Genomic DNA, 17,220 nt, shown 5'->3' on the forward strand with positions numbered 1-17,220 from the left:
ACCACCTTCTCAAGGGCAACTAGGGACAGGAAATAAATGGTGGCCAGCCAGAGATGCCCACATCCCACAAATGAATTTTTTAAAAAATTCCAGTCTTCACTAGATATGAGAGCCTCCAGATGATTAGAAAAAGGTAATGTGACACTCTTATTCAAAAAAAAATTGTGAGGACATTCCTAGAAACTACAGGCTAGTCTGTTGTAGAAGCAATAATCAAAGGAAAAAGTAAATAGAATCTTGGAGAGATTTTGGTAAATCAAAATTTGCCAACTTGAATTTATAAATGATCGATTTGAATTGAATTTTTTGCTAAAGTAGCAGGGAGCTTGATGAAGGGATTGCATTGGCAGTTTTCTGTATGAATTTTAACAAGCGTTTGACGAAGTACTGCTTAAAAGCTGGTCAACAAACTGGACCTCATGAAATTGGAGTGTCTTAGTTAGCTTGACTAAAAAAAGGGTTTAGGAAAGAGTTTTGGGAAGTCCTTTTCCAGACTGGAGAATGATGGTCAGTGGTACTGCACCCAAGAGTCACTGTTAAGACTACTTCTTTTATTTTGCATGATGAATGACTTAAGTATTGGAATACACTGTAAATTTCAAAATTTGATACCTAACTTGAAGGTGCAGCTGTCAGTGAGGATGCTGTTAATCGAGTCAGAGGTTTATAGCAGAGAAACAGGCTCTTCGGCTCGTCAAGTCTGTGCTGTTCAGAAACAACTACATATTTTAATCCCAAAGCCTTCTATGCCTTGGCATCACAAGTGCACATCTAAATACTTAGTAAATGTAATGAGGATTGCTGCCTCTACCATTCTTAGAGGCAGTGACTGAGTTCCAAATTCCCACTACACTCTGGGTGAAGGAAATCTTCCTCACATCTCCCCTTAAGCTTCTGCCCCTTACGTTAAATCTGTGCCTTGCAGATCATTTGTTCATCTACCATGGAATTGTTCCTTCCTTTTCTACCTGTTGATTCTCTCATTATCTTAGGCATCTTAATCATGTCTTCCCTCATTACATACCACCAGCTCCTATGGTGAGATTCAAGCTTTTAAAAACATAAGCTTGAAGCCCTGGGTTGCAAGGCCAGTGACATTACCCTACACCATCATCTCCCCTACAAAATAGCCTCGCAAAATAAAGGCAAATGACTGGCAAGTGGAGTTGAATATAGAGAAAATGAATTGATGAATCATGTGAAAAAGAAGAGATAAATGGACTAATGCCATTCTTGAAGCATGTACGTGGACAGAGCGAACTGTGGGTTCATATGTACAGATGCTTGAAGATTTCAGTACGTATTGAGAGAACATTTAGCAAAGCATATAATGTCTTGGATTGGGTGTGGAAGCACAAGGGGTGTCAAGGTTTCACTTCAAGTTATGGAGGGTTAAGAGTTACAGTTCAGTGGTTACTCTGGACTTTAGTTTAATACTTAACCAGAAGTTGATTAGGCTTTTATCTTTTTGCTTTTTCTGTGTAGGTATTAAGTTAGTGAGTCTTAACAGTCCAAATTCTGATTCGTCGGGACTTTTGTCTTTTTTTCTTGAATACCTCCAAATGCAGGGTGATTACCTATAGGAACTTTCAATTATACTTATCCAGGCAAGTGGAAATTATTTTATCACAATCCTGACTTACGTCTTGCAGATAGTGGACAGGTATTGAGGAGGCAAGGGGTGAATTACATTCTGCAGAATTCCTAATCTCTGACTTGCTCTCGTAGCCACAGTGTTTACATTGTTAGACCTGTTTAATTTTTGGTTGATGCTAACCCCAGGATGTTGGTCATAAGGGATTTGGCAATGGAAATTGATTGATAGTAAATGTTAAGGGTCAATGATTGGACTCTTATTGGAGATTGGTCATGCCTGTGAACTCTGAATATTACTTACTACTTGGCCGAAGCCTGAATGTCATCGAGGTTCTGCTGTAAATGGACATGGACTGCTTCAGCATCTGAGGAGTTATGGAATATTCAGTGAACCCCCTTGCTTCTAATCTTATCTTGGAAGAAAGGCCGTTGATAAAGCAGCTGGAGAGGTTTCAGCTGAGATCAACATCCTAAAGAACCTGTGCCATGAAGCCTATCGTTGCGAATGATTGACCTTTAACAACTACAGCCATCTTTCTTTGTGTTAGATATAATTCAAACCAGCAGGGAGATTTCTCTGATTCTCTTTGGCTTCAGCTTTCCGAGGGCTCTTACGGTGCTGCACTCAGCCAAATGCTGCCTTGATGTCGACAGTCAGGCACCTTCACAACCCTTCTTGAATTTAGTACTTATTGTCTACATTTGAACCAAAGCTGTAATGACAGTAAGTGCTGAGTGTCAGTGAGTGAGTGCTGTTTAATAGCATTATTGACGATACCTGCCATCACTATGCTGATGATTGAGCAAGACAGATTATGCAGTAATTGGCCATGTTGGATTTTCCTGCTTTTTGTGTATTGGACATACTATACTTATACAATTTTCTACATTGCTGGGTAGATGCCATTGTTGTAACTGCACTGGAGTAACTTGTGTAGGGTGTGGCTATGGGTGTGGCTGTTAGAGCATGGGTCTTCGGTACTTTTAGCAGAATGTTGTCAGAGCCCGTAGCCTTTGCAGCATCCAGTTCTTTCTGCCATCTCTTAGTATCTTTTAGTGTGAATCGAGTTGGTTGAAGACTGACGTCGACGCTGTGGCTGTTCGGAGGCAGCAATAAGGTCCATGGTGCTTCTGGCTGACGATACTTGCAAATTCCTTGTTCTTGTCTTTTGCATGGATGTGCTGGGCGCTCCCCTCATTGAGAGTGAGCTGTATGTGAATCGACCTCTGACAATGAATTGCTTAATTGTTGAACCATTCACAACCCTATGTGGCAAGACTGCAGAACGTAGACCTGAACCATTGATTGTGGAATCTTTTGACTCTTGCTGTAGCATGCTGTGATGTAGCTTCACCAGGTTGACAGCTATTTTGGATATTCCTGATGTTGCTGTTGGTATGCCCTTTTCTTTTTTTTTATTGAACCAAGGTCCTGGGTTGATATTAAGGAGATATGCTGGGCTATGAGGTTACACATTGTTATTGAGTACAGTTTGACTGCTGATGATCATCCACAGTGCTTTCTGGTTTCTGACTTTGAATTGTCAGATCTATTTGAAATCAGTCCCATTCAGCACTGTGGTAGTGCTGCGCAGTATGATGAGGGTATCCTCACTATGCAGGCAGGTGTGGTCACTGTTAACAATACTGGCATAGATATGTACATCCGCAAGTAGATTGGTGTGGATGAGGTCAAATATCTTTTTCCTGATAAGAGTTGGTTCCCTGACTATGTGCTACAAATTCAGTTTAGCAGCTATGTCCTTTTGGATTCTGCCTGCTCAGGCAGTAGTGGAACTATCAAGCCAGACTTGTTAATGGATATTGAAATCCTGCACACAGAGCACATGCCGTGCTGTGTGCTTAGCATTTTCAAGTGATGTTCACCTGTAAGGAATACTGATTCCACAGTAGGTAGTAACCAGCAGAAGGCTTCTTTTACTCTCATTTTCCCTAATGCCATGAAATTTCATGAGGTCCAGAGTCAACTTGAGGGCTCCCAGATCAACTCCTTCCCAACTGTATACCACTGTCCACCTACCACTCTTGGATTTGTGCTGTTGGTGAGATATGACATACCCAGAGGTGGTGATGTTCGCTGAGATGATTGACTGTGTCAGCATGTTGCTTGGCTAGGCTGTGAGAAGCTCTCTTAATTTCATTGTAAGCCTCCAGATTGGCGAGACTTTGTATGGTCGACAGATTGCTACTATTTCCAGTGCCTTGGTTGATGTTGGGTGTTCTTTCCGGTTCCATTGCTTTTGTTGTATCTTGTAGCAGTTACGGACAAGTGAGTAAGTTGCTACATCATTTCAGAATCAACTGCAGTGCTGTGGATCTGAGTCGCAAGTACACCAGACTAGGTGAGGGTTGCAATCGGATTTTTCCAGCAATCAACCATTAGGCTGTCTTTTCTCATTGGTGATTTTTTTTTAATTAATTAAATTCAGATTTCACCATCCGCCAAGGAAATTTCTGCTCCAGAATCTAGGCCAGATAAGCAGTCTGATAATTTAGAATCAGTGGAGGTATTTCCAAAGAGTAGATAAAATAAAGCTCTGTCATTGGCATCCATTTGAAAACTAATACAGTGCTTTTGAAGGAAGTTGCTGAGGGATAAAGGAAGCAAAAGTATGGCTCTAGCAAACCAATGGGAGCAGGAAGAGAAGCCTTGCAAGTGCATCTCTGGCTACTAAGTTGGTATTTGAACAAGGGAACAGCAGCCCCACTCAGTGACAGGAATAGTAGTATGGTGGCTAAAGTTGTGGGAAAATAGACTTGAATCATTGCTAGTGAAATCTAAATTGAACTAGTAAAATATGGAATCAAAAGCTAACCTCAGTAATGGTGGCTATGACAAATAACATCAGTTGTCATGAAAACCCATCCAGTGTCCTTAGGGAAATTGGACAAAGTTGATGGACATTGGAAGAAGATTGTGCCGTCATCTGAGTCAAAAGCTGCGGACAGTTCGAGAAGCGCAAAGAGTGGATGTTTATCTTTGTCGCATCCATTTATGCCGGTTGTTACTTCCATAAGAGCTGTTTTGGTCCTTTAACCATGAAAAATAAGTTACAAAATATTGTTCGTGATGCGTTTTAAAAAAAAGTGATATGCCCAATCCTGTTGAAACTCCTCTGGAACTTGCCCTGTTGCTATTTTTATAGCTTGTAAAATTGTTCAGAAGGATAAAGCTGGAGTGTTGGGAACTTAGCAGTATGCTTCTCTACATTGATAGTATGATTTGTTAAATTCCCGTAATCAAGCAATTCATGTCAGTTTCTACTTTAGGTTATAGAATTATTATGTGGGTGTGTTTATGATTCTTTTTTCTTATATTGTCACTTGAATTCTGAGAGATTTTCTCCAGAAAAATACACATGTATATTTCATATAATGCATCAGAATTTAAACAAATACTCCCATTGAATAGTTCGACAGTGCTGACTTGCTTTGTACACCACTCCGTATTTAGTCTCTGTTTTTAATTGTTTGCTGCCTGCCAGGTCACTTTTCACCTGTTAATAGCTGAAAGTTAATTCTCTGTGCTTCCCAACATCACTGATGGTGCTTCCATACCATTTCTTGCATAAATCTGAGCTGCTGTTCTCCACTTAGTTCTATTTGTGTTATTGATTCATTAATAGTTCTTCACCTGCTCGATCTTAGCTTTTTGTTTTGACTTATCCATCTCAAGGATTGAAAAAAGTTGCTCTCTCATTAGATGTAAGTTCCCATTCCATTTTTGAGAAAATATCCTTCTCAGTAAATGTGCAAATAGTTTTTTTTCTAAATCGGAAGACCTGGGAAATTCAGCTCTACCGTGCATGTGGAAGGACAGGAACTGGCATCATTGACTTAAGACCATAATTTAAATGCACTTGTTTTAAAACAATTGGTAATAATTGTACTAAAGATTTTTCAACTGAGACTTTTCTGCAGTGATTGTATCCGTATTTGATGTAGCGCAAAGGGCTTGCTTGTGAGCAGCTTTGGTTCTGAGAGCAGTCATTGTGTCTAGACTCATCAGGTTTGATCAGTGGTAAATGTCTCCATTTAACATGTTGGATATTGGACTTCGGACATTCAGCTGTTGAGTCAGCTGCCTTGTTTAACAACAACAGTTTTAATAAGAGCAGCTATCCGCTTTTGCAAGGGTTTGTGGGAGAAAGAAGGTTTTTTGTTTCAGTGATAAATACAATAAGAAGGAATTTTTCCAAGGAATGTTGGAAAATAAACACATTAGTCAAATAATTGTATTTTAGCCGATATTGCAAATCTTTCATGGATGTGACGCCTCAGTAAATTTGCTATATCGTAGCAAAAGGAAAATGAGCTGCAGCCAAGTATGGTCATTTTTAGAATATCGTACTTTTTACTTCAGATGCTGGGCTACAATGAATAATGTTACACAAGACCTTGTGGTATATCCATTATAAGCATATTGTGTTAACTGTTGCCTTTTTTATTCCCCTTGACAGATGCCTATTGCTGCCTTATTAACAATTTGTCACCTGAAGTCCTGTTCTTTCTTAGTCAATGTTTGACACTAAATGGTGACATTCAGTTAATGTTAGCTCAAAATGCCAGTAATAGAGCAGCTTATCAAGAGGAATATAACTACCAAACTAGAGAAGATCAAGAAATATTGCATAGCCTCCACCGAGAATCCAGCTGCCAAGGTAAGTTTTCATATTTACTACTTCTAAATTGCTGCAGAATTGTACACTGAATAGTTCAGATCAGGATACACTCCTGCTTTTCACCCAAAATAGGACAACTTATTTCATTGCAAGATAAAACAACTTATTGCAGTCCTCCGAAACACAACTTGTGCAGTGCACATCACTGATATGCAGGCTTTATTCTGCTAAATAGGGCTGTTAACAATGGAATGCCCATGACAGCATGACATACCCTGTCGTTTCTCACTGACTGCACATTTAGCTCTTTTTATAATTTCTAAGACAGTTATGCGCCTACAAAAATTTGCTTTCATGACAAATGTCTTAGAAATGTTGAATGTCCCGTTGCACTATTCTAAGTACCATGTGTGAGTTTGGGCTTTGTCTAAAATGACTTCATGCTTCCATTTTCATGAAATAAACATCGGTGTTTCTGGAAATGCTTAATGGATAAATTTGCCACGTATCATATCACTAAACTGGAAGGACTCTGGGTGGTATCCCTTGTCTTTATGTTGCTCATCTCAGTGCTGGGATTGGTGTCAATACTGCTGTTGGCTTCAAGGCCTCCTGTTGAGAAAAGAAATTCCATGAGTTTCATTGTTCCTCCAGACAGCCCTCTTTAGAATGTGATAGAGCCTGGCTTTTATTCCTCCTCTTACGCTATTGAAACATAGTTTGGAAGAATTTGCTGACTGATAGTTGATGATGAGCTGTAGAATAATATTTCGATATTTCACCACTGTCATTCAGAGGGTGGGAGTGTGGAGCATGGAGAGAGGGGTGAGGACAACCAAAAATCTATTACAAACCACAGTCTCTACAAAAGGAGAAAGAAGCTATCTAAAATTAGTAGAAGTATTTAACTGTCTTTAATTCCCTCCTCTTCTCCCTGGTTTGAGTATAACTGTCATTATTCTAGCTTTCAGCTGGGCTACAGAGCTTTATATGGACTTGGAATACCAACTTTCAGTTAGCTGCAAATGTTACGAGGCCGCAACTGAACTGCTTCATTCCTGTGATCAAAATGTTCATGTTATCGAGCAACTTACGCAAGTGTTGAAGAGATTAGGCAACAGCAGAAATGAGGTTGGAGTTTTTTACATGAATCAGGCTGCAACTGTGCAAACTGAAGGAACAGGTAAAGATTCCCCATCTGCTTTTATTCCGTGCATCTTTCTCGTGAACTGCATACTATTTGCAATTGGCTTGTTGCTGTTCCCTTTAGGTAATACGAAAATATAGCTAAACATTCCTGGGAATGTTAAAGATCTTTGAGATGAATGTTTTAATATGGAAAAATAATTTGCTTGTATTTCTCCACTGTGCAGCAAGCAAAGGAATAACAATGATAGAACAAGAGCTATGGAAGAAAAGCTTTTCTTATTTTGAAAAGGGTATTCAAGACTTTGAGACTATAGAAGATGAAACTAATGCTGCCTTATTGCTTTGCAACACTGGGAGATTGATGAGACTTTGTGCTCAGGCACATGCTCCAACTGGAAGTGATTCAAAAAGAGGAGAATATTCACCTGAGGAAGCCATGTATTATAACAAGGCATGTCTTTTATGGTTTACCCTTCTACCTATCCTTTTGAATTTAGCGAAGTTTTGAATTATATTTTCCAGAATTATTCAGTAGTTGAATTCAGCTGAAGGCAAGTATGAACAAGTTGTACAATCTGCATTTCTGAGAATACTTTCAGCAATGAATTCTCAGTCAGGCTACGATGCATATGTGTAAAATTCTCATCCATGTCTGAAATTCTGTTCAGTATTTTAAGTTTAGCTTCTAGGCAATGTTTTGATGTCTATTGATAACTTTTTAGATGTTCTGGTGAATATACTGTTGACATGTAGGGATCCTCTTGGAAGGAGCAATCACAGTATGGTCAAATTTAAAATACAGATGGAGCGTGAGAAGGTTAAATCCAGTACCTTTGCCCTGTGCTTAAACAAACGAGACTATGAAGGAATGAGGAAGGAGTTAGCTAAGGTAGAATGAGAGCAAAAACTTCATGGTGGGTCAATTGAAGAACAGTGGAGGACTTTCAAAACAATTTTTCACAGTGCTTCGCAGAAGTATACTTCCAGTGATAAGGAAGAACTGTAGGAAAAGAGACCCAGCCATGGATGTCGAAGGAAATAAAGGAAAGTATCAGATTGAAAAAAACACATACAAAAAAGCAAAGAGTAGTGGGAAACTAGTAAACTGGGAAATCATTAAAGGCCAACAGAAAGCTACAAGAAAAAGTTATAAAGAAAAGTAAGATGGATTATGAGAGTAAACTAGCTCAGAACAAAAAAACAGGCAGCAAAAGTTTCTATAAATACATAAATCATAAAAGAGTGGCAAAGGTAAACATGGGTCCTTTAGAGAATGAGAAAGCCAATTTAATAACTGGGAATGAGGAAGTAGCCGTGACATTAAACAGTTATTTTGTGTCGGTCTTCACAGTGGAAGGCACAAATAACAAGTTGAAAACTAATAGCAAGAAGGTTATAGCAGGTGAGGACCTAGAAACTATTGTTATCAATAAGGAGGCCGTGCTGGGCAAACTAATGGGGCTAAAGGTAGACAAATCTCCTGGCCCTGATGAAATGCATCCCAGGGTACTAAAAGAGGTGATGGGGGAAATAGCAAATGCATAGTAACTACTTACCAAAATTCACTGGACCCTGGGGTGGTTCCCACAGATTGGAAAACAGCCAATGTGAAGCCACTGTTTAAAAAAGGAAGTAGACAAAAAGCAGGTAACTGCAGGCCAGTTAGCTTAACTTCGGTAGTGGGGAAAATGCTTGAATCTGCCATTAAGGATTGAAATAACAAGACATCTGGATATAAATTGGCCCATTGGGAACACCCAGCATGGGTTCATGGAGGGTAGGTCATGTTTAAGTAATTTGGTGGAATTCTTTGAGGACATTACTTGCATGTGGACAATGGGGAACCTGTGGATGTGATGTATCTGGATTTCCAGAAGGCATTTGACAAGGTGCCACACCAAAGGCTGCTACATAAGATAAAGTTGCACACTATTACAGGTAATGTATTGGCATGGATAGAGGATTCGTTGAGCAGTAGAAAGCAAAGAGTAGGGGTAAATGGTTGTTTTTATGGTTGGCAGTCAGTGGCTAGTGGTGTGCCTCACAGATCAGTGTTGGGACCTCAATTGTTTACAATTTACACAAATGATTTGGAGTTGGGGACTAAGTGTGGTGTGTCAAATTTTTCAGATGACACTAAGGTGAATGGTAGAGCAAAGCGTGCAGAAGACACAAAGTCTGCAGAGGGATATAGATAGTCTAAGTGAGTGGGCAAAGGTTTGGCAGACGGAGTACAATGTTGGTAAGTGTACGGCCATCCATTTTGGTAGGAATAACAGCAAAATGGACTATGTTTTAAATGGTAAAGAATTGCAGCACGCTGCTGTGAAAAGGGATTTGGGTGTCCTTGTGCATGAATCGCAGAAGATGGGATTGCAGGTGCAGGAGATGCCATTGCTTGACGGATGGAGTTTAAAAACAGGGAGGCTATGCTGCAGCTGTCTCGGGTCCTGGTGGAGGCCACACCTGGAGTACTGTGTGCAGTTTTGATCTCCTTCCTTGAGAAGAGATGTACTAGCAGTGGAGGGGTGCAGAAGAGATTCACTCGGTTGATTCCAGAGTTGAGAGCGTTGGATTATGAGGAGACAGTGAGTAGGCTGGGATTATACTCATTGGAATTCAGAAGATTGAGGAAAGATCTTACAAAAACATAAGATTTTGAAGGGAATAGACTAAGTGGGGGCAGTAGGACTAGAGGGCATCACCTCAAAATAAAGGGAAGCAGATGTAGGACTGAGGTCAGGAGGAACTTCAACCCAAAGGATTGTGAATCTGTGGAATTGCCTGCCCAGTGAAGTGGTTGAAGCTACCTCACTGGATGTTCTTAAGGCAAGGGAACAGTAAAGGAATTAAGGGTTATGGTGTGGGTGGGTAAGTGGAGCTGAGTCTCAAAGATCAGCCATGATCTTATTAAATGGAGAGGCCAGATGGCCTACTCCTGCTCAAAGTTCTTATGTTCTTATGTGCATCATTTTTTATATTTCAGACAAAAGATTTTATTTCCTCATGGTTCTGAACCCATCCAACGTAAATGCAAAGCAAGATGGCTGTAAGATCCTATACAAACATGTTTTCCTTGCTTGAGGATCAGAAACAAAATCATTAACTTAATGCTGACAGGATTTTGATTGTAACAAAAAGGGCACCACATATGACCCCTTACATCGCTCCACCTTGTTCATTTTGCCTCACTGATAAGAAAATCTACGTCTAAACATCCATATCAAGATTTCATAAAACTTCCAGTGCCTCAGGGACCCCTATCTATCTGTGCTCTTGGGAATACTGTCTCCTTTCTGTAAGTCACATACCTGACGCATTCTATCTGTGTAAAGACTCTGCTCAATCCTACACTTTGCTTGAGACCACCATACCACTTTCTGTAACGTATCCAAAGCTTATTTTCATAATTCTGTTAACTCCTTTATTAATTCATATGTTTAATACTAAAGAATCACTCCTCATATTCTAGTACCCTGTCATAACATAGTTGAAGACTAAAAAAAATCTTAGTTGCATATACGACAATGACTAAACACTTGGACAAAAGTTAAGAATTTTGAGCCAAATATTACACATTGTGAAAATATTCACATTTTGCAGATTTAACTCCCCAAGATTTTTAATGGCATGGATTCTTGGTAGGCGATAGGAATAATGGTGAGGTTTTCAGCACTTATCATTACTTAAATATAATTTATACAACATCTCCAGTGTCAGCAGAAATAAGGAAATTGCTATCCAAGCTGCTTTGCTAAACTGGTACCTCATCAAAAGAACTGGTATCAAATACATGAAGGCTGTGGAATGCAGTGTTTGCCCATTAGGTAGCCATCTGAAAATGCCAGAAAAATGTTACATTTTTTGGAATGAAGCACAAGTTTTTTTTATTAGCATACACAATCTTAATTTACTTGAAAGCAAATAATCCCTCATTTTAGTTGCTGATGTTTTTCTAAAAAGAAACCTTTTCTTTGTGTCTCATCTCTTTCTGAATCACATCCATCTTTTACTCTTTATTTTTATTTCTGTACATCATATTCAGCACTAATTTAAATATTCTACCTCGAGCTTCCTGATTTAGACCCTCCATGTCCGAAGTAAGGATATTTCAGCATGTAGTTAAGGAGATACACCATTATTTATTCTAGACATGCAATTTCTGGAATCCCAAGAAAGGCACTGCCTGTATTTTGCTGCGAATTGCTATAATTTACAATGCAAATTATGATGGGAGTATGTATGATAGGCGCTTTTTGATTGTCATTGGCTTGGATTTTGTAGTCAATCACACAGATTGTCATACTGCTCTTTCACAAAATGAAGGGGCTCCACGTTTCTGACAGTGGTTGCACTCAGGGCGCTGACAGGCTGCTGGTAGTGCAGAACAATCGGGGGCTGGCAAACCACACCCACTCTTTCTCCAATCACTTGCTGTGTTCCATAATTTAAAGGGTCAGCAAGCAGCCACTTTGACAACATGTGTGAAAGGGTAATTGTTCGCTTGATTCAAAGTGAGGGTGCAAGTGACCAGCTAAGATATTGGCTTTGTTGGGAAGAGGTGTGTCTGGTCTGAGGACTGTTTGGCTTCTAGCCCCAGGCCAGATGGAGATCAAAGGTAGAGGTGTGATGTTTGTTCTGGTGATGGGATTGTTGAATCCTGAGGGGAGAGGGGTATGTCAGGTCAGCATCTGGGAATGGAGTATTTGAAGGTGTGCCTGGTGAGTTTGTGGGTAGGGGAGGGTGGTCAGTTGAATAGTTTACTGAGTTTGATTATGTTTTCAATATTCTAACTTTTCCCGAGTAACGATTTGCTTAACTACAGAGAAACCCTCTGAATTCTCCATTCTAAATATACACTTTCAAAGAGTTCCAGATGTAGGGCAAGTGCTGAATGAAATCTTCAGTTTCCAAGGCAATTTCTTTGGAGTCTGTACTTCAGGAATTTCACAGGATCCTCATGAGTGACTGTGACCAATGCTGTAGAAACAATCATCTGGCCATCAGAAATTTTGGACCTATTTTTACCACTGTTTCCTATTTTCTTTCTCAACAGCATGCCATACATGTTTCCTTCAAAGGAACTAGTCTGGATTACATTTATTTAGTGTTAATCTGTTAATAGGAACATGTTTTATAAATGAAATTAGGTTAATGCTGCATTTTCTTCTCATCTAAATATAGCAAAGGAATTGTGTTTGGATAAGCATTTATAGTCCCCACCAACTCTGAAAATGCCTAAATTATCAATTTCATGTTTGAAATCTGGTTTATTTCTTGAAGCTCCTGCATGGGATTCTGTGCACTACTCTGTAGTGAAAGCATGTTCTTTAAATTTGATTTTATTCTTATTTAACACTGTTAAGGCTGTTTTTGTTTCTCATTCCAAACTGATGTGAATTATTAAACATATATGTCTGTAGTATCATCCACACCCCTAAAACTATGATCTTAAATTCCTTTCATGATATAGATCAGTGTTTAATTACTTCACGTTCAAAACCCTTCTGTTAAGTACGTTTCAGTTGACTGAAGCTTTTTTATTATTAATTTGTAGGATGTGGTGTCACTGTCTAGGCTGGTATGTATTACCCACCCAGAGGGAGTTGAGCGTCAACTACATCATAGTGGGTGTGGCGATACTTGTATACTGGACCGGATCAGGCTTTCTTCCCGAAAGAACATTAGTGAACCGGATGTTTTTTGTGCGTTATCCACAGTAGTTTCGAGGCCACCATTGGGCTTTTAATTCCACGCTATTTTTTGAATTTAAATTTCACCACCTGCCACAGTGGGAGTCAGACCCATACCCACAGCCTGGAGTTGAGCTTACTCGTCCAATGACATTATCACAACATCACTGCCTGCCTTGTGTATGTTCCATGTTTTTCTTTCATTTTTAATCTTAATTTGCTCATCAGGCACCCTTCAGTTTATTTGACTTTGGAATGGGATGTGTTGTGCCATTGCGATTATACTGTCTTCACCCAGTTTCCATTGAAGACAGCTTGAGCATCCTAGCAATGGTTGACTCTTCCATTTCCCTAGTCCACGTGTGATAAGACAGTTTGTAGTTCTTGAACTGTCATCTCAAATGGCAGCTAATTTAATATTGTTAAGGGATCAAAGCTTAAATCCATCTCTTTGTGGCTAAGCAAACCAACTCCCATCTTGCAAGTTATGCCACTGGCAATGTAAATTCAATTGTTTAAATCAAAAATAAATGCTTAAAACTGTTTCATGAAGAAGATTTGAGCACGTGGGATGGGACTTTCAGACGTTAATCTGTAATGTTTGCCTTGTAAATATTGTACTGAATTAAAATAAATCTCCATGTCATTCATGAAAATACTGCAGTCACCACTCTTGACACTTAACCTCACTGACATTTATGTGTCTTTTTTTTTAACTGATACAAATTAACGTTTAAGCATTTTCTGGAATTGCAGAATTTATGAGTTTAACTTACCTGACAACTTTTGTTTTTACGTGCAGGCTGTGGATTACTATCTAAAGGCAATGAGATCACTTAGCAGATGGGAAAAACATCCAGTTGTTTGGGATTCTGTGAAATGGGAATTGTCAACAACCTATTTTACAATGGCAACCCTGGAACAAGATTATGCTCCATTATCAAGAAAAGCTCAGGAACAGGTATTGAACAAGATGCAGTATGTGACCTTTTAGTTCACTGCTCACCTCATTCAGTTCTGTAAATAGTTTTATATTTTGGGAAGTGTCAGAAAGTTGTGGAAGGATAACAATGATGCTGTCACACCTGATTTCCTCCAGGAGCTACTGTACAGGAGTCTGATTCCCCATTAAGTTGCTTTCCCCACTCCAATTTAGAAAATTGAGCCCAAGTTTAATATTGTTAGTATTGTTTGGTAGGAATTGAGAATAGTTTGACTTGTGCAGAAGAATATAGCTAGGACTATGAGGAAATTCTACAGCGAACTCAGTGGTCTGAAAGTGGAACTCACCATCACATGGAGTGGTTGAAACACATACAAAAATACATGTAAGTAGAAGTGAGGAAAGTTGAATGGGGAATAAATACTGTCATGTACTGCATGCACTGAGTAACCTATTTCTATACCAAATGCGCTATGGAATTATCCGATCTCACTGTACAGAGCATCAACAATGAACATAGAAAATAGGAACAGGAGTAGGTCATTTGGCTGTTTGAACCCACTGCTCTATTCATTATGATCATAGCTGATCATCCATTTCAAAAGCTTATTCCTGTTTTTTCCCCATATCCTTTGATTCCTTTAGCATTAAGTGCTCTGTTCAGTTCTTCCATGAAATCGTACAGTGTTTTGACCTTGACCATTTTCTTCGATAGCAAATTCCACATGCTCACCACACTCCAGATGAAGAAATTTCTCCTTGTGCCATTCCTAAATGGTTTACCCACATCCTCACATTCTGCCATTTGAGACTATCCTTCTCGCATTACCCTGTCTAGTCAGTTGAATTTTAACAGTTTCTGAGATCCTACCCTCATTCTTCTAAACTCCAGCGGATATAATCCTAACTGATTTAACTTCTCATACATCAGTCATGCTATCCCTTAAATCAATCTAATATATCTTCACTGCACTCCCTCCATAGCAAGAACATCTTTCCTCAGCTAACAGACCAAAACTGCACATGCTATTCCAGGTATGGCCTTACCAAGGCCCTGAAATAATTGCAGCAAGACATCCTTGCGCCTGTACTCAAATCTTTTCACTGTGAAGATCAACATATTTTTTGCCTTATTTACCATTTGTTGTACCTGCATGCTTACATTTGGGGCCTGGTGTCCAAGGGCAGCCGGGTCTCAATACACATTCTCCCCGACAGTTTATAGCCATTCTGATAATTTGCCTTCCTGTTTTTGCTACCAAGTGGATAACCTCATATACATCCATATTATACTGCATCTACCATGTATTTGCCCATTCCCTCAGTATGTTCAAATCACACTGAAGCATCTTTGCATCCTCCTGAGCACTCCCACCCAGCTTTGTGTCATCTGCTTGTCACGAAGTTACATTAATATAGTGCCTTAGTAAAATGTCCCATTCTATTTCAGAAGAATGTTTTGACACAAAATGTGAAACAAAACCACATAATCAGATATGTTGAGACAAAACCAAAATTTTGGTCAAAAGAATAGGTTTTATGGAGCATTTTAGAGGAGGAAAGAGAGGCTGACATATTTAAGAGGGAATTCTAGAGTTTAAGGCTTAGGTACCTGAAGCCACAGCAACTAGTAATAAACAGGCTAAAATTTTGAAGTTGGAGGAATTTGAAAGCAAGGTGGAGAATTTTAACATGATGGCCTTACAGGTACAGGAACCAATGCAAATTAGTGAGCATGGGTACAGGTGGCAAGGACGTGGCACAAACTAGGAAAAAAGCAGATTTTTGAACAAGCTCCAGTTTGTGTAGGGTGTAATATGGGGGAATTGACCATGGGAGAATTGGAGTAACCAAGTATAGAGATAACGGTAGCAGGGACGAGTGTTTCAGCAGTACTGAAAACTTGGGTTTGGCATCATACCAGATGTCAGTTTACACATATTGCCAATAGAGGGAGCTCCATGATTATTATTGATTCTGTAGTGCAAAGAAAATTATATACTTTAAGCAGCGACCCACAATTTTCTAGTAAAATAATTATGCACTTCATTAGCAAGACGTTTTTAGTGTATAAATTGGCCAGCAATTTGTGGCAAGGCATATCATGTAAATTACTAAACAATTTCTGCCATTCAACTGTTAGCCTGACATAACAAAAGGTTGGCATCAACCTCAAGCTTCCAGGGTGTTCCAAGGAATTGCAATGCTTGCAAAATGAACTACATTAAGTTTAATACAGAAAATTACTGCATAGCTGCACAAGAATCTTTTTGATGGCAACCCTTAATGGTTCTGCACTGCCAATGCGTTCTCTTCCAGAATGGAAGTTAGTGCAAACTGTGGTGTCTCATTTCTTTGAGGTAAATTGGCTGTAAACGTTTTATGAATTTCACTTTTCTCTAGCTTTTTGTTTGCTTCTCCCTTTCTTTCTCATTCCAAACGGTTTTTTCCTATTTCCATGTTTCCTGTTCAGTTATTCCATATTATTTCTTCTAATTTCATTGATTAAGATGAAAGATTGAATATCATCACTCCATGAAGTCTGAAATATCCGGTTGCCCACACCTCTGTCATCAGTTTTCACTTACAGCAACTAGCTGAGCAATGAGGGATAGGTTTAAGCCATTGGGTATGTTTTACTAATGCAAATTCTGGGCAAACATGTTTCTAAAATGCAAGTATGAAAATTTAGAATAACAAATCATATTCTAAATGTATTACTTTTAGAATTAAATGTGAGATGTTGAATAACTGAAGGAGTTACTAAACTCTATTGTACTTTCAAAAGTCATTTAAAGATAATTTTGTTGTAGTAATAAAAAATGTCACCATCTCCTTCATAGGAGCAATCATATTACATATTTTTCATCCTTTGATTTTGTTTTCCTATGCTGTCACGTGTTCAGTAAGTGTTTTCTTGAGGTTACTTGATCTGTTTAATAATTCAAGTTATTGTCTTACAATTTTTCAGATTGAGAGAGAAGTTGCTGACTCTATGATGAAGTCTCTCAAGTACTGTGATATACGTACAGAATCTGCAAGACAACCCTTGTGTCAGTATCGGGCTGCAACAATTCATCATAGACTTGCCTCCATGTATCATAATTCTCTTAGAAACCAGGTAATCTAAAACTTTAATGAAAAAATATTCTTAAAACCACACAAATCACAATCACAGATAATGCAACAGCTAATT

General features: G+C 39.0%; 1 protein-coding gene across 3 annotated transcripts in view; it reads left to right on the top strand.

The window, feature by feature from the left end:
* Window positions 1–17,220, top strand: part of edrf1 (erythroid differentiation regulatory factor 1) — a 62,488-nt gene that overhangs the window by 31,593 nt on the left and 13,675 nt on the right. For all 3 annotated transcript variants that reach the window (XM_048550872.2, XM_059653080.1, XM_048550874.1), the window contains exons 17-21: window positions 6,078–6,278; window positions 7,204–7,422; window positions 7,613–7,839; window positions 13,884–14,042; window positions 16,996–17,145. In XM_048550872.2, the coding sequence (XP_048406829.1) occupies window positions 6,078–6,278; window positions 7,204–7,422; window positions 7,613–7,839; window positions 13,884–14,042; window positions 16,996–17,145 (956 nt within the window). The remainder of the gene's footprint in view (window positions 1–6,077; window positions 6,279–7,203; window positions 7,423–7,612; window positions 7,840–13,883; window positions 14,043–16,995; window positions 17,146–17,220) is intronic.

Source organism: Stegostoma tigrinum, chromosome 20 (genome assembly GCF_030684315.1).
Source record: "Stegostoma tigrinum isolate sSteTig4 chromosome 20, sSteTig4.hap1, whole genome shotgun sequence".
NCBI classification, from domain to species: domain Eukaryota; kingdom Metazoa; phylum Chordata; class Chondrichthyes; order Orectolobiformes; family Stegostomatidae; genus Stegostoma; species Stegostoma tigrinum.